General features: G+C 48.0%; 7 protein-coding genes across 7 annotated transcripts in view; 2 read left to right on the top strand and 5 right to left on the bottom strand.

Annotated features, from left to right (window-relative positions):
• Positions 1-1,308, bottom strand: part of CNB00720 (glycogen synthase kinase 3, putative) — a 3,159-nt gene extending 1,851 nt beyond the window's left edge. Inside the window, exons 1-3 of the mRNA XM_024656441.1 lie at positions 1,148-1,308; positions 841-1,092; positions 1-36 (exon numbers count right to left, since the gene is read on the bottom strand). The exon at positions 1-36 is cut by the window's left edge and continues 3 nt beyond it. Coding sequence (XP_024512235.1) covers positions 1-31 — 31 coding nt within the window. The 5' untranslated portion in view covers positions 32-36; positions 841-1,092; positions 1,148-1,308. The remainder of the gene's footprint in view (positions 37-840; positions 1,093-1,147) is intronic.
• A 248-nt stretch (positions 1,309-1,556) lies between these two features.
• CNB00710 (hypothetical protein) lies at positions 1,557-4,406 on the bottom strand. Its single transcript, XM_024656440.1, has 2 exons — positions 4,319-4,406; positions 1,557-4,263 (listed from the first exon to the last, which is right to left on the bottom strand). Exon 2 carries the CDS (start codon positions 4,255-4,257, stop codon positions 1,588-1,590), a length of 2,670 nt encoding a protein of 889 aa, XP_024512234.1. The 5' UTR covers positions 4,258-4,263; positions 4,319-4,406; the 3' UTR covers positions 1,557-1,587.
• A 5-nt stretch (positions 4,407-4,411) lies between these two features.
• Positions 4,412-11,131, bottom strand: CNB00700 (conserved hypothetical protein). The gene is made up of 11 exons (XM_024656439.1): positions 10,852-11,131; positions 8,925-10,803; positions 7,374-8,875; positions 7,228-7,311; positions 7,071-7,174; positions 6,926-6,975; positions 6,545-6,860; positions 5,781-6,489; positions 4,865-5,728; positions 4,546-4,806; positions 4,412-4,489 (listed from the first exon to the last, which is right to left on the bottom strand). Exons 1-10 carry the CDS (start codon positions 11,068-11,070, stop codon positions 4,657-4,659), a joined length of 5,877 nt encoding a protein of 1,958 aa, XP_024512233.1. The 5' UTR covers positions 11,071-11,131; the 3' UTR covers positions 4,412-4,489; positions 4,546-4,656.
• A 245-nt stretch (positions 11,132-11,376) lies between these two features.
• CNB00690 (conserved hypothetical protein) lies at positions 11,377-13,003 on the top strand. Its single transcript, XM_569078.2, has 6 exons — positions 11,377-11,467; positions 11,536-11,607; positions 11,655-11,765; positions 11,838-11,942; positions 11,993-12,175; positions 12,229-13,003. Exons 1-6 carry the CDS (start codon positions 11,420-11,422, stop codon positions 12,982-12,984), a joined length of 1,275 nt encoding a protein of 424 aa, XP_569078.1. The 5' UTR covers positions 11,377-11,419; the 3' UTR covers positions 12,985-13,003.
• Positions 13,004-13,030: 27 nt separating this feature from the next.
• Positions 13,031-13,633, bottom strand: CNB00680 (DNA-directed RNA polymerases i, ii, and iii 8.3 kda polypeptide, putative). The gene is made up of 6 exons (XM_569077.2): positions 13,589-13,633; positions 13,441-13,532; positions 13,362-13,385; positions 13,253-13,290; positions 13,168-13,200; positions 13,031-13,108 (listed from the first exon to the last, which is right to left on the bottom strand). The coding sequence occupies exons 1-6, from the start codon at positions 13,589-13,591 to the stop codon at positions 13,089-13,091; spliced, it is 210 nt and encodes a 69-aa protein (XP_569077.1). The 5' UTR covers positions 13,592-13,633; the 3' UTR covers positions 13,031-13,088.
• A 158-nt stretch (positions 13,634-13,791) lies between these two features.
• Positions 13,792-21,408, top strand: CNB00660 (cysteine-type endopeptidase, putative). Its single transcript, XM_024656438.1, has 18 exons — positions 13,792-14,440; positions 14,482-15,792; positions 15,849-16,615; positions 16,670-17,163; positions 17,215-17,319; positions 17,368-17,560; positions 17,609-17,765; positions 17,828-18,319; positions 18,389-18,546; positions 18,600-18,727; positions 18,776-18,864; positions 18,921-19,014; positions 19,069-19,314; positions 19,361-19,950; positions 19,998-20,276; positions 20,327-20,778; positions 20,829-20,993; positions 21,051-21,408. The coding sequence occupies exons 1-18, from the start codon at positions 13,841-13,843 to the stop codon at positions 21,301-21,303; spliced, it is 6,573 nt and encodes a 2,190-aa protein (XP_024512201.1). The 5' UTR covers positions 13,792-13,840; the 3' UTR covers positions 21,304-21,408.
• CNB00650 (vacuole organization and biogenesis-related protein, putative) lies at positions 21,341-24,634 on the bottom strand. Its single transcript, XM_024656437.1, has 12 exons — positions 24,546-24,634; positions 24,350-24,465; positions 23,933-24,298; positions 23,504-23,882; positions 23,353-23,447; positions 23,097-23,299; positions 22,914-23,041; positions 22,448-22,860; positions 22,092-22,390; positions 21,755-22,036; positions 21,538-21,695; positions 21,341-21,482 (listed from the first exon to the last, which is right to left on the bottom strand). The coding sequence occupies exons 1-12, from the start codon at positions 24,572-24,574 to the stop codon at positions 21,407-21,409; spliced, it is 2,544 nt and encodes an 847-aa protein (XP_024512232.1). The 5' UTR covers positions 24,575-24,634; the 3' UTR covers positions 21,341-21,406.
• Between the last annotated feature and the right edge of the window lie 67 nt (positions 24,635-24,701).

Raw genomic sequence — 24,701 nt, 5'->3', positions numbered from 1 at the left:
CGACCCTAACACCGTTCACGACTCCTGACATGTCTTCTATATGATGAAATGAGAAATCGTCAGGCCGCGAATCAGGAGTTTGTTTTCCATGGATGCCGTTCACAATATTCGGTCGAGGCCAATGCGAAACGAATTGCGAAGTGATCGAAAGTGATCGTTTGGTGGTCGTAGGGGATTCCATTGTGTCAAACGGCCATTGCAAGACGTGCGAAGATAAATTGAGATGAAATTGATATAGTACGAGAAATTGCGGATAAGATTGTCAGCAAGCATTCTTGTATAGCACAATTTAGTTATAAGAAAAGGAAAGAAGACGAGATGAGCTTTGATGGAACCTCAACCGTCGGGGAGCAAATCTTGGCATTTCCGTGCTCCGGCAGGATGGCCGTCCAATCACGTTGCCCGGGAAGTATGTATCCGCCACTCGACAACCTAGAGAGGTCACTTGCAACCACGGCGACGCCGAGAGTGAAAGAGAGGTTACAGGAGAATGAAAAGAGGAAAGAAGGTTGGTTGGTAGACGGAGGAATTGCAGAACGTAAATAAGTTTGGAGCTCCGCCCGGAGAGGCAGGGTCCTGATGCGGAGCCCGAACGCCTAGTTGATGTACGAAACGAGCGACCTAGAACAATCGAGAGTGGGCTGGATGAGATGTTCCAACACGTCGCAGATGGGGTATGATATGCGCCTTTTCCTTCCATCATCCCAGACGATACGAGATTAGATGGCACGGCTGGAATGCCATAGCCCCAACGAATTCCCATCAAGCCCAAGACTTTTCGTGGGACTGGCCACGGCCAAATGGAGGAGGACAGATGACGGAAACGACGGATAAACTCACAGGTATAGTAGGTTGAGGAAAGAAGAGGTTGAAAGTGACGCGTCGGTTGACGATCCTTTGAATAAACCGAGGTGAATACAGCGCGTCGACAAGGTGTGCTGGTTGGGCGCGATGCTGCTGGTGGTACTCGCGTGGCTGGCGGCTAAACCTTATCCCAGGGCGCAATAGGATAGAAGGGTGATGGCCGGTGGGTGTGTGATGAGGCAGGAGAAGGGGATGGGGAGACAAAGGATGTACGATTGTTTCGGGTACCTGTGTAGAAGGGAGGCAGTCCGGCGGATAAACGGCTGTTGTTCTGTGGGCGCACTTTACGGGGCGCAGGGCTGGGGGCTGGGGGCTGCTGGGGGAGGCTTGTGAGGTGTCCCGAACTGTGTTGTTGCAGGGCTAGATCCGCAGTAGCTGGGGGCTGGGATATGTATAGTTAATGGGGTGAAGTGATGGAGGGAAGCCATGGACCGCCCGCCAACAACCCCGCCTACGTCCAATCTCCAAGTCACCTGAGCGATGGCGCGTCATGCAATTACGTATCAACATCACTCTTCGGAGTCCCCGGCGTTATACCAGTGGCATTCACCTTTCCGGCCATCACCGCCCAACAAGGATATCGCCTGTCGCCGTTGCATGTCATTCTTCGTAAATAATCTTTCCCAGCAACAAATCTCTCACACTTCATTGGCCCTTTTTCTTGGCCATATGCATGCATGTCAATTCATTGGCGCATGACGACGTGGCATTCCTAAACGTACTTTATCGCAGCAACGCAGGCAAATACTCTATAGGCAACTCAAAATCCCGCAACTCTTCAATCTTCGAATCCATTTCACCCGCCGAAGGCTGCTGCTCTCCCAGGGCTACAAATCTGACGCGAGTCTTGATCATACCCACCGCCGCGTCAACTTTTTGCAAGACAATCCTCTTCAATGCATTGTCTGGCTGTCCTAATTCTTCGGAGATCCATCTATCCGCCTGTTCACTCAAGTCCTCCAGAATCTCTCTCATGAGATGCTCCTTTTCTGACGATGTTTGTCCATGGAAAGTCACGTTTATCGCTTTTGGACCATAAAGGAATTTGGACATACCCCATTCATCCCTCAAGAGCAAAGACGAGGATGCAGGAAAAGACGTGCTCCTGTTTTGAACATGGAACATGACCGGCAACATGATGTTGCGCAGACCTACAAAGGTGTCGAGCTGGAGAAAGCGAGGCTTCACCGTGGACGCTCCTTCAAGAGGCATCATTCCGCCAAAGTCCATGGACTGCACGATACCATAGCCCGCATCATATTGAAAATCCATCGCTGACTCCTCATCAGTCCGGTAATCGGTTTCACCTTTTACTTTGAACTTTTGATGGAGATGATACTTGCTCAAAGCGATACTGCAGAGCATCAAAAGAATGTTGAAAGTTGTCTCATCGAACGAATCGTTAACTGGACCCGTAGACTGGTACCAATGATATTGATGCTTGTTGACAAATCTGACTGTCAGAGCGTCGGCTGCTCGGAAAGATCTCGCAAAAGCGTCATTGAGCTCATTCGACCCTTTATTGGCCTCGTACTTTTCACGTATGACATCTTGCGACACATTCATAATTTTCCTATCCCGCTTGATTGGCACATCAGGAGGTAAACGAGGGGTTGATACCTCGGATGTCGCAAGACGCAGAGCAGCTGCGTTCACTGTACTCTTCTTGAGGCCAGGTCGAAAGGTAAGTCTCGTGATATGAAAGGGATTGTTTTCCACTAATAGCATCCGTCCATCAGGTTGAGGGTAGACCACTTTATTCAAATGTTCTGCCCACCTCAACCCCAAGTACTTGGCCCGACAAATAGGCGCTTCAGCCCGCTGGAAGATTGAGGTAAGTTCACTCTGTGTTCGGAGCTCTTTTTCATCAGGCTCGGGCGTGAATATGGTAAAGTCCATGACAAATCCCACCACCGTCTTCCGCCTTGACACACCAACACGAACATATTCTTCAGAGATATCGGCGCCTGTAGGGGAGAACATGCGCGAGATGATAAATGCTTGCCCGATATACCTCAACCACCCGATCAAATCATCCTGATGCGCCCCGATAACGACTCTCCAATTGGGTGGAAACATTTTCGGTAAGTGCTTGGCTTTGTAGGAAGTGGTTGCTCGATAGTATGGAATGAAGAACCCTGCAATGAATGACACCGCTTTACCCTTTTGGAGTTGTCGTTCTGTCCATTTCCTTATCATGCTCCTAATTTCAGCCGCCGGCATCCTCTTCCAGTCGTAAAATTTGAGATCTTCACGAAGTGTGTCAAGGTCAAACCCACAGTCCATGAGTAATTTGGCAATCTGATCGAGTCGGGCATTGGCTTTACCAGGAACAGAAAGTTTTAGGTCGTTGGCCGATGGAGCTGAATACTCTTCGACGATCTTGACAATGTCGATTTGCTTTTCCACCACAAATTGCCGGAGAGTATCACTAATGACCTCTGGTATGGTGCCCGCCCCATCGAGCCAGCGATCTTTTAGCGCTGTTGCGACTACATCTTTCCTCAGTCTCGGATCAAGCAAATCGAGCGAAGCGAGGTATTCTGCCCTTTCCATAAACTTGATTAACTTTTGACTCAGCTTCCCACCCTGTTTCAAACTTATCAAAGGGCTTTCCGATCCATCCAACTTGCCGTACAACGCCGCATCGTCTGGTTGTTTCTTCCTTGATGCATGGTTGGACCATCCCTCAAGCCCTGTTTGGTCGTAAAGTGTAACAGGGGTGTCATGGAGATTAAACATTGCAAACCTGTTGGCTTCCTTCCCTTCTTTTCCCCCATCATCAAACTTCACCCCTTCTTTAATAAGCGGTGGCCTCTTCCATGTGCCATCATCATTACGTTCGAGCAGTACAGACGAAGTGGAGTCTCGCCTTGTTCTATCTGGGCGCTGATTTGGATCTCTTTGCCAACGAGTGCCGGGTATGGGAGGGCTAGCTTTTACTGGAAGGTTTGGCAGAGATGGGGATTCCTCTTTCGGTAAGTCGGGCGTAGGGGATGTCGATGGCGCAAAGATTGGGGCTTCAGGCTCATTCTTTTTTACTTCTTTACCATCCCTTTTCTTCTGCTTTTCCTCTTTCTTGTCTTTCGTGCTTCTTTCCTCCATATCTGTGGAAGAAGTGTTCGAATCTGAGGCGCTAGATGTTTCGATGCCTGACCCTTCTCTTTTCGATGATGGGTGTTTCATTCCCTTCCCTGCTCTCTCAAGATCTTCTCCTTCCGAATTTCGACTCCTACGGTTTCCACTTTCAGCACCATGACCACCATTGCCATCATTCCCTTTGCCGCTCGACCTCCTGCTCCCTCCAACAAGTATATATAGGGCTACAATCAAGAAAAGGACTACAAAGATAGCTTCTGGGCGAGCTTGTCGTGCCTCATAGACGCTGGCCATTTTCTGCTGACATTAGGGCAGTCTTATTAGCCTTGTGGCGTTAAATATGGAGTACACTTACCCTCACCTTGGCTCACCTAAATGGGATGTTTCTGAGCACTTACTACTCACCCAGCTAGCCGCCAAATGGTAAGGAGAACAAATCTGTAGCTCGCCACTTGCGTGAGAGCAATCACCTTGAGGTAGCGACCAAGCTCCTTTCATATCATCTGATCCGTGGCGGTCCTTTCATCTACGAGATAAATGCCATTAACCATAAATAATAGTCTCTGCCAGGTTAATGCATACAATAAGCAGAAAAGGCATCACTTATGCAGATTAAGATTACAGATGAAGCAGAGCCTACGCATCACGTATGATACAGCACTTCGCCATAAAAACTGTCGTATATATGCACATCTATTTGTACTTGTCGTCCAACTCCCGTCGCGCCGAAGGATCCAGGCTGTTGCGCATGCCCAGAAGAGTCTTGCTCACAGCTTCGGTAGTACCAATCATTGGTTTGAGTACCGCGATGGGCACGGCACGAATTACAGCTTTGAGAGGCCCCTAGCAGAAGTTTGTCAGTTTTTCCCTGTATTCCTCTATCACTATGACAGGGACTTACATCGTCTCCAGATCTCTCGTATACCTCCATGGGTACCGCAAGAATGGTCTGTGCAGCGGCGTTCACATTCTTCGACAGACTCTTGTACGCCGCTTGAACGCCCTCCTTCATACTCTCCGGCTGGTCGGCATATCTGCTGATTGCCTCCTGCTCGTCTTCACTACTTGACCCTCCTTCCAGCATGCCACTGTCTACCCCAAACGCGTTTGTCGACAATCCTTGTACCTGCCCAACGACATCTTCACCCGACTTGCCGCCTAAGACGCCTTCCGCTCGCTCCAGAATTACTTGTGTACCAGTAGCCAAACGCGCACCCAGCTTCATCACCTCCAAAGCAGTCGATTTCACAAAGCTATTTGTCCCTCTTTGAACACCTTTGGCGATCCTTCCATCTTTACGATACTGTTCGATAGGCAACAAAATTAGATCTGCAACCCCAGAGCCTACGTTGACCATCGATCGGATGGGAGAAACACCAGAAATGACATCTGCGAGTTGGTTGGCCTTGACATCTGGGGTCCAGAGGTCTTGCAACGTTGTTCCCAAGCGCTCCAATCCGGTAATTCCCGACAGGGTGATGTGGCGAAGAGTCATTTCAGCTCCTTCAAAGTGGAAGAAGTTCATCAACTCGATAGTTTTGCCTTCACGAAGAGCTCGGAAATCAACGCGCTTAGGCTTATAATCAAGCTTGAGCTGGATCGGGAAAATTTCAACATGCTGGAAGTACAAATCAGGTGTAGATGAGGTGGTATGTTGTGCCAGAGGTCTGGCTGAAGTCATAGGGGGAGCCTTGAAGCTGAAGAATCGTTTGAGGAAGTCCAAAGCATCTTGATCGACATGTAGTCGAAGGGGCAGAATCTTAGCCTATTATCCTGTCAATGATATTCTCTTGGAGCTCAATGAAGGTGAAACATACTCTCAAGCGCAGCTCTTCTTCATCCTCTTTTAGTCTCACACCAACCAACTCTATTCTCAGCATGTCGGCATCCGTCTCCCTGATGTTGCCTCTGTTATCCGCCTTCATTTCGGTGAGAAACTTTTTCCATGTTGATGTCTTGATGTGGTCCAGAATCTCCATTTCCTTGGCAGTGAAATGTACTCGAGAGGAGGTTGATTCTTCGGTCGGGTACAAGTCAACGTCAGTCTTGATGCCTGATAGAGTTATCTCGATTTGAGCCTTCTTAGATCGAACAAGCCTTTTTCCTTTAAGCCTGGTCTTCTTATGGGCTTGATGCACAGCGCTTGGTCCAGCTCCAACACCTGCAGGAAGAGTCTGCCAGGAACTGCCGCTTTCCGTCTCCATACCATCAAGCTCTTCATCGATAGCAGCCATTAAGGCCTTCTCATCCATCTTGCCCATACCCATTGTAGAGAGACCCATTTCGCCCTTCTGCTCCAACCCGATGTAGATAGAGTTAAACAAGACGCTGCTTGTAGCGTTTTCAATACTCTCGTCGGCTTTCTGTCCGGAAGCCAACAGCTGACGTATGCGTTCGAGACGTCGGCGGACAGCACGAACTTCGTCTTCGATCGCTTTGCGTGTGCGAGGCCAATCATACCCATCGTGCAAGAAGATTTTAAGGCTGGCATCGAGAACGCGAATATGTATTTTGCCTGGTTTTTGACTATGAAAAAGTTGAACGTCAGCGAACTCACTGGATGTCAGTGAATTATGCTTACTCAGCCGAATAAACATCATTCAGGATGGGCAATCCTTCCCAATAGCCTTCCTCTTCTTCAATTTCCCCTCCAAACGCTCTGATAGTTTCACCGCTCTCGCCATTCTCCCATTCTCCTTCCTCCAAGCCTTCTTCTGGGGTATGCCAAGCGCGCAAGTTTTCTCCAGTAGTGCGATCCATTGATGGATAATGCTTCGAAATACGAGTGGCGTGGTCCAAATAATCGAGGTTGTGAGGAAGATCGTCTTCAATCATATCAGTATCAGAGTGAGAAACAATTTCTGGCAAAAGATTGAAGGCATTTTCGTCGAGAGAGTCTAAGACCCAATTCAGCTAATGTCAATAACTTAAGATGCAGCAAAGCTAGGTGATGTTAGCTCACCGAAAACATTTATTGACTGTCCCATACTTGGTAACTTGACATGTTCTTCCCTTTAAGTATAAATAATTCATCAGCATCACTATTCGTAAGGATCGTGACTCATGAAAGAGTTGAAGTGAACACCCGTGTAATTTCTAAGACAAACTTTTTGTTGGGGAAGAGACGCCCGAAATCCGTTGCGATTTCTGCAAAGGTAGCTAGAGAATCGGCACAAGCAGTCACCTTGAATTGAGCCTGAGTGATGTCAAGCTACAAAGGGCGTGAGGTCAGAATGCACCATAAAACGTCTTTTTTTCACTTACAGATACTTCACCAGCAGCGACGAGCTCTCGCATCAACCGAAGCTCAAGAACCATGACTTCTGCCAATTGCGCATAGCCCGCTTTCTGTTATAGTTTAATTGGTTAGCGCATGTAGTTTAATTTAGCTTGCAATTGATGGGACATACCTTCCAAACATCCGCCAGATCACTTGAAACTTCTAACGGGCCACTTTCTCCCTCAACAGCCAATGCTCCCAAACCGCTCATGCCTACTTCCAAAACACTATCTGTCGCACCTTTTGGTATCTCAGTTTTTCCTTCAACCTCTCTCACTAAAATCACAATAGACCCGGGTAGGTTGGGCGGAACGAGAAGGAAAGAGGCTGAGGACAAGTTGATTGACAGTCGAGTGAGATCCGTGGGTGAAAGGTTTTCGAACACTCCCTTAGGAGGCTTAGCAAACTGCGCAATCTCATGAAGCCATGCAATCTCCTTGTGAACGGCGAATGTGAAATGTGACAGGGCGACAGATATGTTGCTTTCCTTTAACGTTGTACGAAGGTCGGTAGATGAGACAAATCGAAGATAAACGACAGGGGCTTGATGTGAAGTAAGAGTGAACGGCGTCGTTCTGCCTAATATCCTGAGTGGTGTGGACGAAACATCTGAAAAGTCGAGATCCATGATAGAAAGCTCCAGTGCTGTCTCGTTCTCCTCTGGATGTGTCTCCATCCGCACGCCCAGATCATTCGCTTTGAAACTGAATACCCTCTCTCCTGAGGCATCCAGCCTCGGCACGTACAATCCCATGTCAATCTCACTGATCTCAATCTCAACTTTCATGCCAGCTGCAACCTCCTCAACATCATAGGGTTCATCAATCTCACTACTAGCTTCGCTACCTTTGGATCCACCAAAGAAACGACTACCGATCATCTTCAATTCATCCCGTGGTTTTGCGGAGCCATCAGCGAAGGCTACATCGAGCCAGCGAGTCACATCATCCGCAAAGTACTGTAAACCGGTAACGGTGGGATGATGGACAGAAGCCCGGATAGCTGGCATTTTGCAGGTTACAAGGGTTGTCTTGGCAATAGATGAGGCCGGCAAGGAAGAAGCTTGAGGGAAAGATGAAAGTGATATAGATGGCAAAAGAGGGATATCTTCTTCTCCAGGCTCAGGAGAAAGAGGTGCAAAGATGAGGAACGGATAGGCGTAATGTTGAGAGACAGAGGCAAAGAAGATGAGTGTTTGTTCAAACTCCACGTTCGCAACCTCGCTCGACGCAGGTCGAGTACCTGTCCTGGACGTGTCCATGAACCTACTCTTCAGACCATGAACATCTACGAATACGATACCAGACCGCAGTTGACGACCATCTCCAATTTGTCGCTCTGCAGGCTCTGGTGGAGGAGCAGGGCAGCGAACGCTCAAACGCACTAAGTCGCAACGTATGTCTGCTTTCATCTTCTTTCCCCTGGCCGTGGGTGGTGGAGCAGATAAGGATGATATGATGGATTCTGGGGTGATTTCCTCACTAATCGACTGCGACGGAACTGATTGCAGCCATGCTGGTGTAGGCTCGGGCGGATGGATTAGGGGCGTGACTGAACGTAAGAGGGGTAAAAGGCGTTCAATAAGGGAAAGGTCCACAAAGACATGCAAAGATTGAAGGTTTATGACAGCCGCTAATTAATACTGTCAGTTTTGTTTTCAGCTGTATACTTGGCAACTCACCGCTATCGCTTCCGAGATCTTGCCTGACGTGAACGACAGGCCCTTCATCTTCGGTAGTCGCTCTTGCGCCACCTTTGAGGATACCTCTGCCTCTCGGACGCACCCTCCAAGCCTTTTCACTGCCAGTCTTCTTCTCTTCTCTCCAATCTCTACATTCACACTCGGGGAAGCCCGCTTGTCCTTTATGCGGGGGGGCTGAGGGGAGGTCGTATTGGTGCTTCAGTCCAGGATCGAAAAGAATGACAGGTGCGATCATCCCTTCACCCATCCATTCGAAAAGAGATATATCCCCTACATTCACAGTCAAATTTGATGGGAGCGATCCAAACCTTGCATGGCCGCTGGACTTTCGTCGAAGGTTAGCAGTGGACATGTTGGGTGTGGGCCGTGTAAACGCAGGGCGAGACGGATTGGAATGGCCAGGGCTCTGGTATGAAGCAACAAGAGTGTCTAATCGGAAACGTAGATGGGGATAGGGAATAGGGTTTGTTGGGCGAGTCAAGTGGGAAGCCATAGTAGAATGCAGGTTAAGAGAAGTTTCGGCTGAGAGATCGTATACCAAAGATACGTAGAAAGCTTTCAGCTTCGTCGTAGCCGTTAGCCGGGTCTGAGGGCTTGTTGACTGAGCAGGCTTATCCTTTGCCGCAGGTACATCGTCTTTCTGACATAGTGCTTGCAAGGTCTGCAGCGCAGATATAAATAACTTCAAATGCGAAGGTAAAAGAACGGTGGTAATAGTCCCGATAGTGATATTCATTTCGACAGTGGGCTTGTTGTCGTTGAAAGAGGTTTGATGCCCGGCAGAGATCAAAGGTCGAGTTGTACGCATATGGAGAACCACATCCTCTTGACCAAAGCTGAGCACAGGTATACCGGACGGCTGAGGCTTGGTCTCCGGCGTAGGGGTCTCAGACCTCGATCTTTCTTCTTCTATTTCGTCTGCTAACTTTGGATTCTGTGAAATTCCGGACCTCTTGATTCCGGTACTGGCACCAGGTTCTGACTCGTTGGGCTGGCTCAAAGCACTATAGAACATGTTGCTCTCATGGACAGTTTGCTCGTTAGCCGGCTCTGATATTTGCTCTGGTGTCAACAAGCTCTGTCTTAGATCGACAACAGCTTGAGACATGAACATATCGGAGTAATCATTCCCCGAGGAAGTTGATGCGGTCGAGGTAGAAGAAGACACGGACGGCTCGAGTGATTGACGCTGGGGAATCACAAGGGAAGGTGGTTTGCGTTGCGAAGGAACAATGTCAAGCGATATGTTAGATATTCGAATCGCCCTTGTTGTGCTTTTGCCATCATCATTCGTTTGAGCTTCGCTTTCATCAGCATACCGTATTCTCCCAACAGTCAATTCCACAACATCTTCCTCATCCTCAATGACAAGTCGTATTTTAATTTTCTCCACTCTGAATTCCAACCGGGCCAGGATACGCTCTACCATCCCTGCCAAGACAGTTGTGCTCTCCATATTGGCAGGAAGTGGTCGACCAGGGCTAATTTCCCCCGGCGAACCCAAAGGAAAACCTCCAGGTACATCACTGATAAAGGGATCAGTTTGAGAGAGTATAAGGCTCTGGCGTATAGATCCTTCGAGCTCCTTCTCTTCATACGCATCGAGTTCGTGATGTAGAAAGTCATCGGCCGCAGATGTCACCGATTCCGCCAGGTCATGGTGCTCAGGTCGAGTAGCGGCCCTTCCGCGAGACAACGGCGACGGAGAAGAAAGAGTAAAGTCCAGAGTTAGAGTGTCAAGAGACACCTGGAGAGGATCTGACCACAGGTTAGGGAATGGTAATTTCGCGGTGAGCTTGTTAATTGTGCCACTTGTAAGCGATAAAGGAAGGGGTGGCGGAATGTAATTGTTAATCTCCTATCATTGCTTTAGCACGCATCCACGACTCGTTGAGAAAACACTCACAGAACATTCGATCTCCAGATTCTCAATTTCGACCCACCCCTCGCTAACCTGGGCTTGTATCCGTTCAGCATCGAGTGCTTGATGACTGACAAATCGGCCGAGAGTTCGCTTGAGGACATAGGATAAGAAGCGGCGTTGAATGTTTGCTGGGAGAGAAATCGAGGGGAGAGAGGGGAGGGTAAAGGAGAAAGTCGTTAAGAAGGATGGGAGTGAGAACATTGTGGCATTGTGTGTATTTGGGAAGGAAGAAATGGTAGTAAAATAATATTCAGAAATGAAGAACAGATAACTATCAGAACGAAGATGTCCTCGTTTGGCCACCAGCAAATCCGTTCTCGCACTTCATCCGCCGGTCATCCGTTGCGCTTTCTATCGACGTCATTATATTGAGCTACGGTGGCGAATTCGGAGGTGGCCGCTAAGCCCCCGGAGACCAAGCGCGTATCTCGCAGACGCGTCATCGTCCTTGCGGAAGAAAAGGCAGAGGTCGATTTCTGCACATGCATGCATAAGCAATTGTTCTGGTAGTCTTTAAGCTATACCACGAATTGCAATTCTATTGGTAGCAATGAGTGGCTCAAAACAAGTGGAGAATATATCCTATGTGGACATCCAGGTGAGTCATACGTATTCGATCTATCGCAGCGATCTTCAGCTCATCGGTTTCTATCTGTTTGGCTCAAGCATGATGCTATCGATGTCTTTGACGATGTCGAACAGGCGGTAATAATGAAGGAAGATATATGGATATCGGGCGTACGTGCTTTATTTAATCGGCTGTACGATTCCTTACGCTAGGGTAGTATCATCACGGCGAAACCTCTGTCCATGGTAAAGCCATGGTGGAATTCGAAGACGGAGGGTCCATAAACATTACTGCTCGAGACGGAGTCAAGGTGGAAAGGGTAACAAAGGTTGGTCAGCAAATGTGAAATATGTATTGGCGAGACATGAATCTGGGCTGATGGGATATTCGTGGATTTAAGACAGACTTTGTGGTAGATATCCCGGCATTAGGAATTTCCAAACGGCCTGTACATTTCCCAAAGCACGTTCTACATCCTCCATACGAGAAAGCTTCAGACGTCGATGTGAGTCCACATCGTTCTTCCTATCTAAAGTCTACTGCTGACTCAGACAGCCTCCATTACAAATCAATGCGCTCTCTGTGAACCCCAAAACGCCACACATCATCGTCGGAGGACCGGATGGATACTGTATGATCCTCCCAACGGGTGTCATGGCCTCACCGAAGAAGGATGGTGTAAAGTTAAAGGGACATGTTGGAGACATAAGAGCCGTCAGATGGTTCCCCAGCGGTGAGGTCAGTATATTCTTTTCGTTATCATCATAATTTGGCTAAGAGTAGGGCAACAGGTGGTCCTCACAGCTTCCGCTGACCTCACTATTCGTGTCTTTGGCATGAACGGCGTCAATCCTCGTACATTTAAAGGTCATTCTCGGGCAATAACATCACTGGCTATTTTGGGTGTTGGCAAGACTGTTCTTTCAGCGGCCAAGGACGGAACCATCCGGCTCTGGGATGTTGGCAGTGGACAACAAGTGAAGCAATGGACAACTGGAGGTGAGAAGGGAACGTTAGTAATTGAAGATTTCATTTTGGTCGAAGAGTCAACAGCCATAGAAGCGTTAGGTCTCCAGGGCCAAGAAAGAGTCATGTTAGTCCAGGACCAGCTAGCTGTATGGGTACAGCCTTGGGATGGCGAGGGTTGGTTGGTGGAAACGGATAAGCAGATTGCGTCTCTGGCTTATGAGAGAGAAACGGGGACTATCGCGATCGGATACTCAAGCGGTGTCGTCGAGATTAGAGATCTTGCTTCTCTCATCCCAGGAACGACTGGCAAGCGGAAAAAGATAAGAAGAAACGAATCACCAATTTACAGTCTCGCTTTCGGCCTTGATGTCGAAGATGGCAAAATAGATTTATATCTTGGTACTGCCGCCGGTCTTCCTTGCCGTCTAGGAGTGAAGTGCGTGGCAGATGGGTACCAAGTAGTGGTGAAGGACGAATTGGCCGGATGGGATGCTGTTAGTATTGAGTGTATGGAGGCGGTGAGGGATGGGATGTGGTGCGGAGGAGGGGAGGGCGGATTGAGAAAGTACACAGTTTAAAATGCAGCGCCGATTGGACAAGAATGGTGGAAAGATGCAGAAGTCCAAATGTTGATGATATACATAAATTACAGCCGAAGTACCGAGGAAAGGGAAAGTTATATCTATCGATCCCGTGCGAGAGCTGTGAAGCGATATCAGCTTTGATCAGCATCTGTTGTTTGAGAAGACGAGGTGACGAACGGTTGTACATCAGCAACTTTTCAATAAGATCCACTGCATAATCATTAGCAATGGCTCATACTGCATCTGCCAGGAAGAGACATACCGTGGGTGAGGACCATTCGTCGACAGCAATATCGCTTCCTACAATTGCACCATATATCAGCGTCCATCCGACCGCTACGTTTCCCAGTCCTTTAAAAGCCTTTGCTCACAATTGCAACTTGTCCATCGCCTCACTATACGTTCATCTATGAGCAAACGTCTACGCAGCCATTTAACCCTGTGACTCACCCCTCATCAACACCGGCGGCGAGGAGCTCAAGGTAGCTGTCCCAAAGGTTACCGATGACCTTACCGCAGGAGAAGCAACGGACGGGAATAATCTACAGCACCATAAAAGTCAGCATCAGACAGTAACATGCCCATCATCTAGACGTACCATTTTTAAAAGTTTATAGGATTATAGAGGGAGCTGTGGATTTGAAGGACTGCTCGATCAAGCAGACGAGGAGGACCGTCAGCGGAAAAAACATGAAAATCATAATATCTAATTTATTTTTGCAACTCACTTAACGCTTCGAGAAGTCGACAACACCTTGGACGCGTTTGTTTTTCTTCGTGTTTTCTTTAGCTGGTTGTCTCTTTCATCCTATAATTTCATACTCACTAGTAAGACATCAGTAATTAACATATGCCGCCACGAGTAGCAACGACAAGGGCATCCTCGGCTGCTCCTAAAGCACCAACCCGTGCGACTGTCCGCTCTAGGACTCAAGCTCCGACGACGACGACAGATGAGCTTGCGGACGGGATAAACAAGCTCGCAATATCAAAGCCTGAACCCAAGGTTCGCGTGACGAGGACACAGCCTTCAACATCCAAGGCAGTCCCCTCCAAGTCGGCAAAACCTACAATCAGAAGACCTGCGACAACAACTGCAGAGAAAGGAAAAGAGAAAGCGACACTGGAAGACTCGCTGCCATGGGCCTGTTCGACAGCCAGTGAGAGGCTCCGTCCCGTCGAACGCGCCATGCAGGCGATGCAAGCCACTAACGCATCTATTAAAGCCCTTGGTGAATCTGAGAACTCTGGCTATCGTTATGGCTCATCCAAGGGGTCCAGCGGGGGGAACGAATGGACGGATGAGAAGGTGGTTAGGTTGGTGGATACTTGCCTAGTGGCATTCAGGGTCTTGAGGGAGCTGGATGGACAAGACGTGATTGGGGATAAAGGCGTAGAAGTTGAACGGACTTGTCAGGGTGTGGTGAGCAAGTGTCTGAATATGGGAATGGTAAGTCAGAGCTTCAACAAACGACGCTAACAATGGTACAGGTTCATAAAGCTATGGAAGCGCTCGTCGAGGCTAGGCCTGGTCTACTGAGGCTGTATAAGGGTTCGAAGGTTGAAGACCCTCCAGCTACTGCGGCCAAGCTGCCCACTACCTCTAGAGCTACTGGTCCTTCAAGGTCGACTGCACGCGCTGCAAGCAAAACCACCACCACCTCATCGCGCTCAACTCCCGCCACATCAGTCGCCAAATCCTCCAAATCATCCCTGAAGAGTGAACAGCCAACGATTTCGGTACCTAGCAAATGGTTAGAATTAGCATGGTTCCCGGCGCCCATGGAAGGCACAGAGATGGCAGAGCCGGTGAAGAACCTGCTATTTATGGCAATGGTATCGGCATGGGTAGGACTCATCACTACTAGCAAAGGCTCTGAAGAAGTCCTGGTGATGATGCCAACATCGTCTGCTTCAGCCAAGCTCAATCCTCTTACCATCGCTCTTACACTTCCCCTCACTTCCATCACCCCGCTTCTATACAGCCTTTATCGAGCCATTGACATTCTCAACCTCCCGCCAGCCTCATCTTTGAACCTTCGTTATCGCCAAATTGCTCTATACGCTCTATCAATGACTATATCCTCATCTCCCCAATCGAGAAACTCTCCCACCCGTTTGTGGGAAGCTACCCATCGAGCTATTTCAGTATATGTCCACACTCAACACTCCAACGAGAATTTGTCAGAGGTAGCGGAAGTCATCAGTAACCTCATTGATTGGGTTGAGAAAATGGTGGAAAAGCGAGCAGAAAATGTTAAAGACTGGCAAAGTGGTAAAGGATGGTTAGAATTGATGGAGATGTGGATCGCGCTCGGTAGACGGCTCAATGATGCCGATATCATCGACAAGGCATTATCGCTCATGACCTCCTCGACTTCAATATCTACACTACCTTCAGCCGGGCTTTCATCTGGCGAATCTGTCCGTTCGGCCATCAAGGGATCACCCGAAGTAGAAGTAGCCAGGATAAGGGGTAATCTTGCCAAAGCCAGTGTTATGTTCGACAAGATCTTATCTGGTCAATCACCGCCAACTCCAAACCAACAGCGCATCGATGCCCTTTCTCTTGAAGATATCAATGTCCTTGGACAAGCCGTTAATAGGTTACCGAACGATGAAGAATCTAAAGTTCTCATTGATCGAGTCGTGCGAGCCTGGGAAAGGGTTAGGCGAGGGTGTGTCAAGATTATCGATCGCTACGGTATAGAAGAGAGCTGTAAGGTGCTTGTAGGCGAGGTCGAAAGATGGTCTAGGGCAGCACTAGACTTTGTAGAAACCGTTGCTGACCGAATTGAAATTGTATGTCTTCGCGTAACGATATCATATGACGGCTTAGGAGCTGATTGCAATCGTAGAATCCCTCTTTTGCAGACTATCTCATTACGGGTATAATTGATACCGTCTGCTTTCTTTCTCAGCGATATCTTTCATCTTCGTCCATCCTGCTTTCTCGTGGCTATGATCTCTACAGACGCGTCAAGAGTTCAACCAAAATCGTTGACCAAATTGATTGGCTTAGAGCTTTGTCAATAGCAGCGTCCAACGTCGGCGGAAGAATGTTCTCCCAAGCAAGAATGGAGGAAGCCGTACATTTGGCTAACTTAAGCTGCGAATGGGCTGTTGAGGTTGTGAAACTTGGGAAAGCCGGAGATTTGGACGAAGAGGGAGACAAAAAATTACAACAATTTAGCGAGGGATTGGCAAAGAGATGGGAGTTTTTAGCAAGCTGTTACCAGAGACACGGGCAAAAAGAACAGGTCTTTGTGGCTTACATCCAATGCCTTGCTTATCAACCGCCTTCTCTCCTGTCAAACCTCGCTCTTGCAGCGTCTCAATCTATTTCGAAAATTTTTGAGCCCTTCGCGGACTTCAAAAATTCCCTACTTCGACTTTCTGCTTTCATCCTCTACGATCCGATGCTTTGTATTGATTTCGGTCTCTCATTAATGAAGGAGATGACTACGAACAGTTATAAACCTCATGAAGTAGGAGCCATCGGAGAGAAAATAATGGACACTCTCGAAGATGGGGCGTGGAAAGAAGAAGTAGCTCGCATTGTCTTGGACTTAGGAGAAGGCTTGTTGGATGTGTATGGCGCAGCGTATCCTATAAGAAGACTTAGGTAAGTCGTTTATCACCTACCTGTGCGAGCGACGCTTGACCCAGTATAAAATAGGGTCGTTGCGAGAATGATGCGAATTATCGTTTCGTCTGGTCAACGAATGTCTAGGTTTGATTATTTGATCCAAGATGCGGATCATCTCTTCGCTGAAACCAACCTCGGTCATGACACTTCTCTTGGAATGTACAAAAAAGAACATTACGCATATACTCTTATCCTCCGCGCTCTGAAAGCCTATCATTTCGAGGGAGACCCTACACCAGCAGTGCTTGATAATCATAAACGCTCGATGGAAGCTTTACGCGAGGTGCTCATCCCTTCTTCTACTTCTCAAGAGATCAAGGACGAAGCTAGGAAGAGACAGCCGCTTGGTAGGACTACCACTACAAGAGCGGTTACTACTGGAGATGCGCCCGCAAGGCCCATTAGAGGAACCAAGAGAACTGTGTCTGAGCCACAAAAAAAGGCTGCTGGGAAGGCTACGGCGGGCGTGACGGCTGCGCCTGGACTAGTGTTTGATGATCTAAAGAAGTTGACAGGACTATTAGGTAAATCCCTTGATGATGCCATGAACTGAAGACTGACTCTCGGATGATCAGGCGCACTTGCGTCTCTGCTTGCTCTTCTTGGCCAAACTCTGGCTCAGATCGAGACTCTGAGGCTTATTCGTGCCTTCCAAAGAGGTCGAGACGAGCTGATCGACGGTAAATCAGCATAGGCTCTACGTCAAATAAAAACTGATTATTCTCTAGACTATGTTCGCCGTTCATCCCAGCTTGCCACTGAGTACTTCAAGCTCGGCAAGGTCTCTCGAGCTGGAAACATTTTTTCTCAGACGTATAAGACAGTTTCAGAGAGCAAAGTGCTGGTAGATAGTGGTGTCAAAGTGGAGCTCCTGTTGAGATGGAGCTGTTACTTGGCGGGTACCGGGAACATTGTCAATGCGTAAGTCGGTAAATTGCGTCCTTCAGGAGGGTACTAAAACAAGTATAGGCGAGAGGCATATGCCGAGGCCCAAGAGCTTAACAGTGACCTTGAATCTACCAAAAGCAAGTCGCATCTGCTCCACGTACAGGTCATGAATCGCTGCGACACGTTAGAACGAGCTGCTTGGTCGAGGACAGCCTTTGGTGCTATCAACGCTGCACAGGTATGTATCTATTTACTCTTGAGCGAATGGTTGCTAATCGCGATACTCTGCTTGAGAAACAGGATAACGCTACGGGCGCCATCATCCACCTTTCTGCAGCCTTCCGTCTCTGGACTCGTGCATCAGACGCTATCTGCCGTATAGCCGAGAAACAATCATCGCCCAATGCCTCCATATTAGACGCCGAAGATCCCTTCCTTGTCGTACCTAATCCTAAACGACCCAAAGATGCAGACGAGCCTGCTAAGGACGAAAGTGGTCCCACTCCTCCTCAAGCCGCCCACTTCAGTGGAAAGCACCTGCATAACCTACAATGGCATGTTGCTCATGGTCTTTTGGACGTGACATTTGAGTTGGCTTCAGCTTATGCCGCAAGAGGATCAGTAAGGGATGCTGAATATTTCTTGAAAGTAGCTGGATTGGTCAGTGAGACGATCAAGAGCGGAGGCATGGGTGCAAGGGTAGGGGCTAGAGAAGCCGAGTTGCTCTTTAGACTAAGAAAGCTGGAAGCGGTTGGGACTAAACTGGAGAGTGCTGCCGGGCTGTTGTGTGCTGTAAGTTTACTGTCTGATATTCCAAATGTTCTATTTTTCCGGGAAGCTGACAGAAGTCTTTTGTAAAAGGAGGAAGGACCTGAAATTGTTGATCTCATGAGAATTCAGGGTGACCTATATACTGGACAAGGGATGATCGAAGAAGCTGGACAGATGTTCCAAAGTACATCAAGTGAGATCGCAGGGCTTGATTCTGTATTTGCGGCTGCTGAGGCCCTGTTACCTACGTGAGTGGTAGATTGCATTATTTAATAATAATGATTGCTAACGTCCGTCTCAGTCCCAAAAAGAGCTCAGGGCTCATCTCGTCGAACATAAGTGGCAGGTCTGCCAAAACTTTGAGTAAGAGTACTGGTGGTAAGGAGCCTTTGTTGCCAGCGACTTTGGCCCATGTCATGAGACAGCATGGTATGTAACAACATTTTCAATTAACATATGCGACTGACGTATCAGTAGCATGGCTTTTGAGGGAAGCAGGCTCGAAAGAGGAATGCATGCAGCTACTTGCCAAGGTAAAAAACTTACCTTCTACCACCCAGATCAAGGTATGTGCGCTTTGAGAACGTACGGACTTACACTGGAAATCCTAATGAGTCTCTAGGCCGAAGAATTTTTGCTTCAAGGTCGCATCGCTTTACATGAAGCCATCCAACAGTTTAAAACTGACCTCTTCATGAGCTCTTTGACTGAATCAGGTATGGGAACCTGACTTCCAGGAGACTGATTCAACTGACTGACATGAAATGCAGCTGTGACTATGCCAATGGGCATTCCTGAAAAGAAGATCAAAGATCGCCAGTCTGCTAGGCTCAGTATCCAAGCTTTCTTGACTCGTGCTGAGGATGCTTTCTTGTCCGCGTTGGACCTAGTAGCGGCTGGGGGTAAAGTAGAAGGCATCAGACAGGCTTGTCTTGCTCTGGCTTTGTTAAAGGCTTTTCAGACATCATTAGGCCAAGGTTCAGAGAGTGTCACATCTGCCGCTGCAAGTACACTTGGTGAGTGTCGATTCAAGAGCAATGGATTACGCTAAATTTCATACAGCTTCCAGTTCGTCTATCACGTTACATCGTGAGCTGCTGCATGCCATTGAAACTAAATTTATCGATATCGATCATGGCGATATTGATTGGCCATCATTTGACCCTCCAGTTACTGGCAAGCCCAATGGCGACGATGTGGATCTTTCTGACGACCTTGATGACCATGATGGCAAGCTTCGATCGTACTGGCAAATGATTAAATCTAAGTACGAATCCAAGCATATATTAGCAGCCGACGCCATTTCTCTCGAAGACGTCCCAGCCAACTGGGCGGTAATCACTATCAACGTGTCAGACGATCGAAATACTATGTTTATTTCACGCCACCAGAATGGCTATGAGCCCATCGTATTCTGTCTCCCAGTGGATCGACAAGGGCGAAGAGAAGGAGACGATGATATATGGACCTTTGATGCTGCTGTCGAAGAGCTAGAGACTATTGTCAAGGCCAGTAACGAAGGTGCTAGAAGAGCCAAGCATATCACTACTTCAGAAGGAAAGGCGGAATGGTGGGCTGAGAGGAGAGCTTTGGATAAGAGGATGGAAGAGCTGTGTGTAAACCTTGAGTTTGTATGGCTCGGTGCTTTTAAGGTAGGTATTCCTATTTTTTATTCTCGTACTTCATTGACGGCAAGAAGACCATTTTGAGCCCCAGGAACAGGTTCAGCAAAGCAGATTTATCAGATTTTAGTGATAGTCTTGACAAAATCTTTGGGGCTGCTCTCTCGGGCGGGCGAAATTCAAAGGCGAAGAAGTGTGCTACAAAGCCCCATCTGGATGACGCTTTACTCGAATCATTTGCCAGTCTTTCAAGCAAGTGCAAAGAAGAAGAGGTAGAGGATTTAGTGTACTTCATTTTAGACGTGTATCAATTTCACGGTGTTCCTGTTGCTCTGTCAGAGCTGGATATTGACCAAGTGAGTGCCGTTGATTGTTGCGAAAGGAGGATAACTGACTGTTCGTGCAGATTGCCCTGGATGTAAAAGGCGCCTTAGAGAAGGTGGAAACGAAGCAAAACAATACCTCAAATGCTTTAGGAGAAGAACATATCTTCCTTGCTCTTGACAAGAATGTTCAATCTTTTCCTTGGGAGTCAATTCCAATCCTTCGGGGGCGCCCAACTAGCCGTATTCCATCTCTTTCCTTCCTCCTTGATCAAGTCGCAATGGGTAATCATCTCCGACCATCTCTTACTCAGAGCGTCGTAGCTACAGACAATCATCTTGACATTAAGCGTACTGTCAACTCTCGAAGAACTTTCTACATTTTGAACCCTAGTGGTGATCTCGCGAGAACTGAAACGCATTTCAAACCATGGATTGATGAGATGGTAGAAAAGGCCGGTTGGAAAGGAATTGTCGGCAGACCCCCCACAGAGATGGAAATGCGAGCAGCGCTAAGGGATTATGACCTCGTCTTGTAAGTATGATGTTTGCTTTTATCTCTCGGTAAGCTGATCATATTGGTAGATACTTTGGGCATGGAGGTGCAGAACAGTACATCAGTTCTCAAAAAATCAGATCGCTTCCTCAATGTGCAACGACCATGCTGTGGGGTTGTTCCTCTGGGCATTTGAAGGATCAGGGTGATTTCGATAGAACAGGTACAGCTTGGCATTACATGGTGGCTGGGTGGTGAGTCTGTTAAAAAAAGCAAATCTCCAGATGGCCAGCGGCTAATAAAGCTTTCAGTCCGTCTTTGGTTGGTAACCTCTGGGATGTCACTGACCGGGACATCGACAGAATTTCAGAGCATGTTCTCAAGCATGGCTTGCACCTAGATGCTGCTCACCAGCCTCAATCACGATCCCGTACCAACACGCTACTTCCTCTGTCAGAACTGTCGACGGTGCAAGCTGTCAACAAGGCGAGGAATGAGTGCAAACTGAAGTATCTCAATGGTGCGGCGCCGGTTGTTTACGGTTTGCCGGTGTATTTGCATTAGTGTGAATACCGATGTAGTTTTGCAGAGAAAGTATCACCCATATTTATACATACACACACAATTATTATCTTCGCATGCAGGAGTCCTCTCCATGACTGATCCCTCATTTCCCTGATCGCTGTATCACTTCATCTACGTCTCTCTGGGCAAACCCATTAGGGGCCATTCTACGTAGTTGTCTTTAGGACTGTCAGTACTGTGTTGTAACTTGATAAAGGATGAAGCAACACTGACTCAAGCTTCGCTCGATCCCCTCTTTCTCTTGCGACCTCCGCTGCTTTCCCCCACTCTCCACATCGCACATACAAATCTGCCCGGCTTTTGGCGTCACATCGAGAAACGAATGTGGCAGCATGCTTAGGTTGAGATGGCTTGAGGGACAAAAGATGTGTCTGTGATCCCCACACTAGTCAATTTTAAATACCCTAACAGAAATGTGCAGATCACCCACCACAAACGGCTCATACCCTATCGGGCTCTTCTTCGACTTTGCAAAAGCCTCCAAACCATCCCAATCCTTGACTTCTGCCAATGCCTTCAGCTTGACCCACCACCACCGCCTATCCGGCACCTTCCAGTCCGCCCTCACCCGCTCTGCACGTTTCCCGAACCCTTCAATAAGAAGTTTATGTATGAATTCATCGACAGACAAGCCTGTGAATTTGAACTTATGGGCAAGCTCCCGTTCATAGGCTTCCTGGAGGATAAGAAGGCGTTGAGCATCTTCAACCATCTGCAGTGATACTGTTAGTTATGGCTTTTATGAGAAATAAATATGAATGACTTACTTTAGCCTCAAACACCCGCTCTTTACTTTCCCCAAACCTCTTGGCAGCGACCTTGAGATGTTCAATCCTGTCATTTACATCCTGGCTCTGTCCAGCTTCTTCCATTTCCAAACAAGCACTCTCTGTTCGTCTGTCATCCTGGTAGTAAAAGTTACGCAACAGTTGGCGGTCGGCTTGGCGGGCGTACACTTGTAAAAGGTTGACAGCAGGCTTGAGATTGGGAGAGATTGAGTCATCAAGAACGTGGAAGAAGTCGCCCGGGGTGAGCGTTGAGCGTAGGTGAAGGAGAACTTGGTAGACTAAAGAACAGGAGTCATCAGTTGCCACTATACATCACTGAAAAATGAATGACTTACCAAGATCAGTATCCCCAGAATCGATAGCTTTAGTCAACGCAATCTTATCTTGCTTCATCTGCAACAACAATGGAACCTGCTCCGCGGCTTGGGGCTCATGATCCAACAGCATTGTAGCCAACCTTGTTCTTCCCGCTTCCCATGCCTTCTTCGCAATCTCCGCGTAACTCACTCCCCTCTCGCCTTCCTTTTCGAATTTCTCGACAATGGCTTCGCAGACTTGTTCGTCATCTGCAACGCCACGGTCGGAGGGGTCAACGCCTTTGTTGGAGCGAGTGATTTTTGCTGTGGCCCAGTGTTTCAGAACCGGGTCTGGGCGAAGGGAGAGGTGTTGAGAAATGCGTAGGGCAAAAAGGTGGAGGTTGCGAGAGATAAGATGGGAGATAAGGTACGAGGGGGATGATGTTATATACCTTCGTGCACGATTTAGCAAGCTTTCGTTCACAAGGCAAGTCGGGGAACTCACTGGTCATAAGTGATAGGGATGCCTACTTCAAAATACCTGACCGCATTCAACACCTTCAACGTTTGCGCCATCTCCACAAACTCGCTAGGGTTGTACAGATCCATGAATGCTCGTCCAAATTGAGCAGCCTACAAATTCTCATGAGTTTTGATGCCGCTCAATTGGAAAAGGTGCGACACCCACCTTCAACAACTTCCTCTGCCAGGTGACTTCAATCTCCCTCCCAGCCGCTTGAATACAGGTATCAACAGCATCTGCCAGCTCTGGCCTTATACTGCGTATACTCTCATCTGCTTTTGGTGATTTGCGCTCAAAATTATCGAGAGCATCGTAGAGGATAGAGGCAGGATGAGTTGAGCCAGGTCTAAACACAGCGAGGGAGGAATCTGTAAAAAATTTAGTAGGATTTTGAGTAAAATAAGTAGGAGTAGTCACTGACCTGGTACTTTTTGGATAAAGTCGCAAGATGTTGCTGAGATTACCCTAAGTCCATCAAGCTCCCCAATAAGGTGGGCCGATGGAGAGTAATAGTACCTATACCGTGTCGTGAGTAATAATTGCCGCTTACGCCATATAATACATCTACGCACTTGAGAGAATCACCTGCAGGGCCGACAACGACCACTTTCCCGCCCCATCCAAGGACTACTGCATTATCACCACACCATTCTACTTTTTCAGGTAACCCAGCACTGTCGCTCAACTCGCCGATATCGACTTCCGATAAATTACGACTAAAGTCGGACGAGACAACCCATAAAGACCCAAACACGGTGATAAGAGCGAGGAATCGACCATTGGGTGACACTCGGATATGTGAGAATGGACCGCGAGAGACGCGCTGGTCGATGCGTTCGAGAGCGTCGAGGGTTATTATTGTAGAGGATGTTGAGAAGAGTACTTGAGCATGACCGGTTGGAGATTTGTCGGGCGATAGAAGGGACCAAGACATTGGTAATTCGCCTAGACCTGTGACCGTTTTGTTAAGAAATGTGCAGCCAGGGCTTCTCTATATTTACCACTTGGAGATAAACGGATAACCCGACCGCCTGACCAGCCGCTGACTTGCAGGTACTCCAGTTCGCCAGTCAAAACAATCATACCATCTTCCCACGCTTGCGCATCTACTAGACCCATTTCTGCAACGTCACTTCCCAACGTATGTTGCTTGTATTCGCCTGAATTCGACAAATCGTACACACGATATAAGCCTTCGTCCGAAAGCACAATGAGGTTCTGAGAGGTGAAGTGGAGTAAGATGGGTGGAGTAAGGTCCCATGTAAAAGTATTCAATAGGATTCCTGAGGAGGTGTAGACGTAAATCTTGGGTTTTCCTGGTGGATGTTTCCCTAGAAGCATGATCTTGCGCTCATCTCTGATCATGGCTGTTGATTATTATCAGTAAGAGCTGACAAGACAGGTTGGGAAAGGCTCACCGATAGGACCACTGTTTCTAGCTGAAGTAACTATGTAGTCTGAAAGGTCTGATACTTTCCATCCCATGGAATATATCTCATCCTTGCGATAGAATACATCCTGGATCGTGTCCCAGCTGGAGAAAGTGAGATGATGAGCGTGTAAGATGGCTGTGAGGAGGATTGTGGGTGCTTGGGAGGCTTTCGAGACACTTACGTCGCTGTTGGTGGCGGTATAGCGGCCATTATGTATCTAATGTGGCGATTGCTGAGAATGCAGCGTTCGATGTATGTAGATACATGTATCCAGAAAGTTGCGATGACGATAAAGGACAACACAACAGATACTTCTTCTCAATAGTGGACTTTGCGG

The sequence above is a fragment of the Cryptococcus neoformans genome (assembly GCF_000091045.1).
Source record: "Cryptococcus neoformans var. neoformans JEC21 chromosome 2 sequence".
NCBI lineage: Eukaryota > Fungi > Basidiomycota > Tremellomycetes > Tremellales > Cryptococcaceae > Cryptococcus > Cryptococcus deneoformans.
The sequence above is the reverse complement of the archived record's forward strand: the minus strand, read 5'-3'. Positions and strand labels throughout refer to the sequence as shown.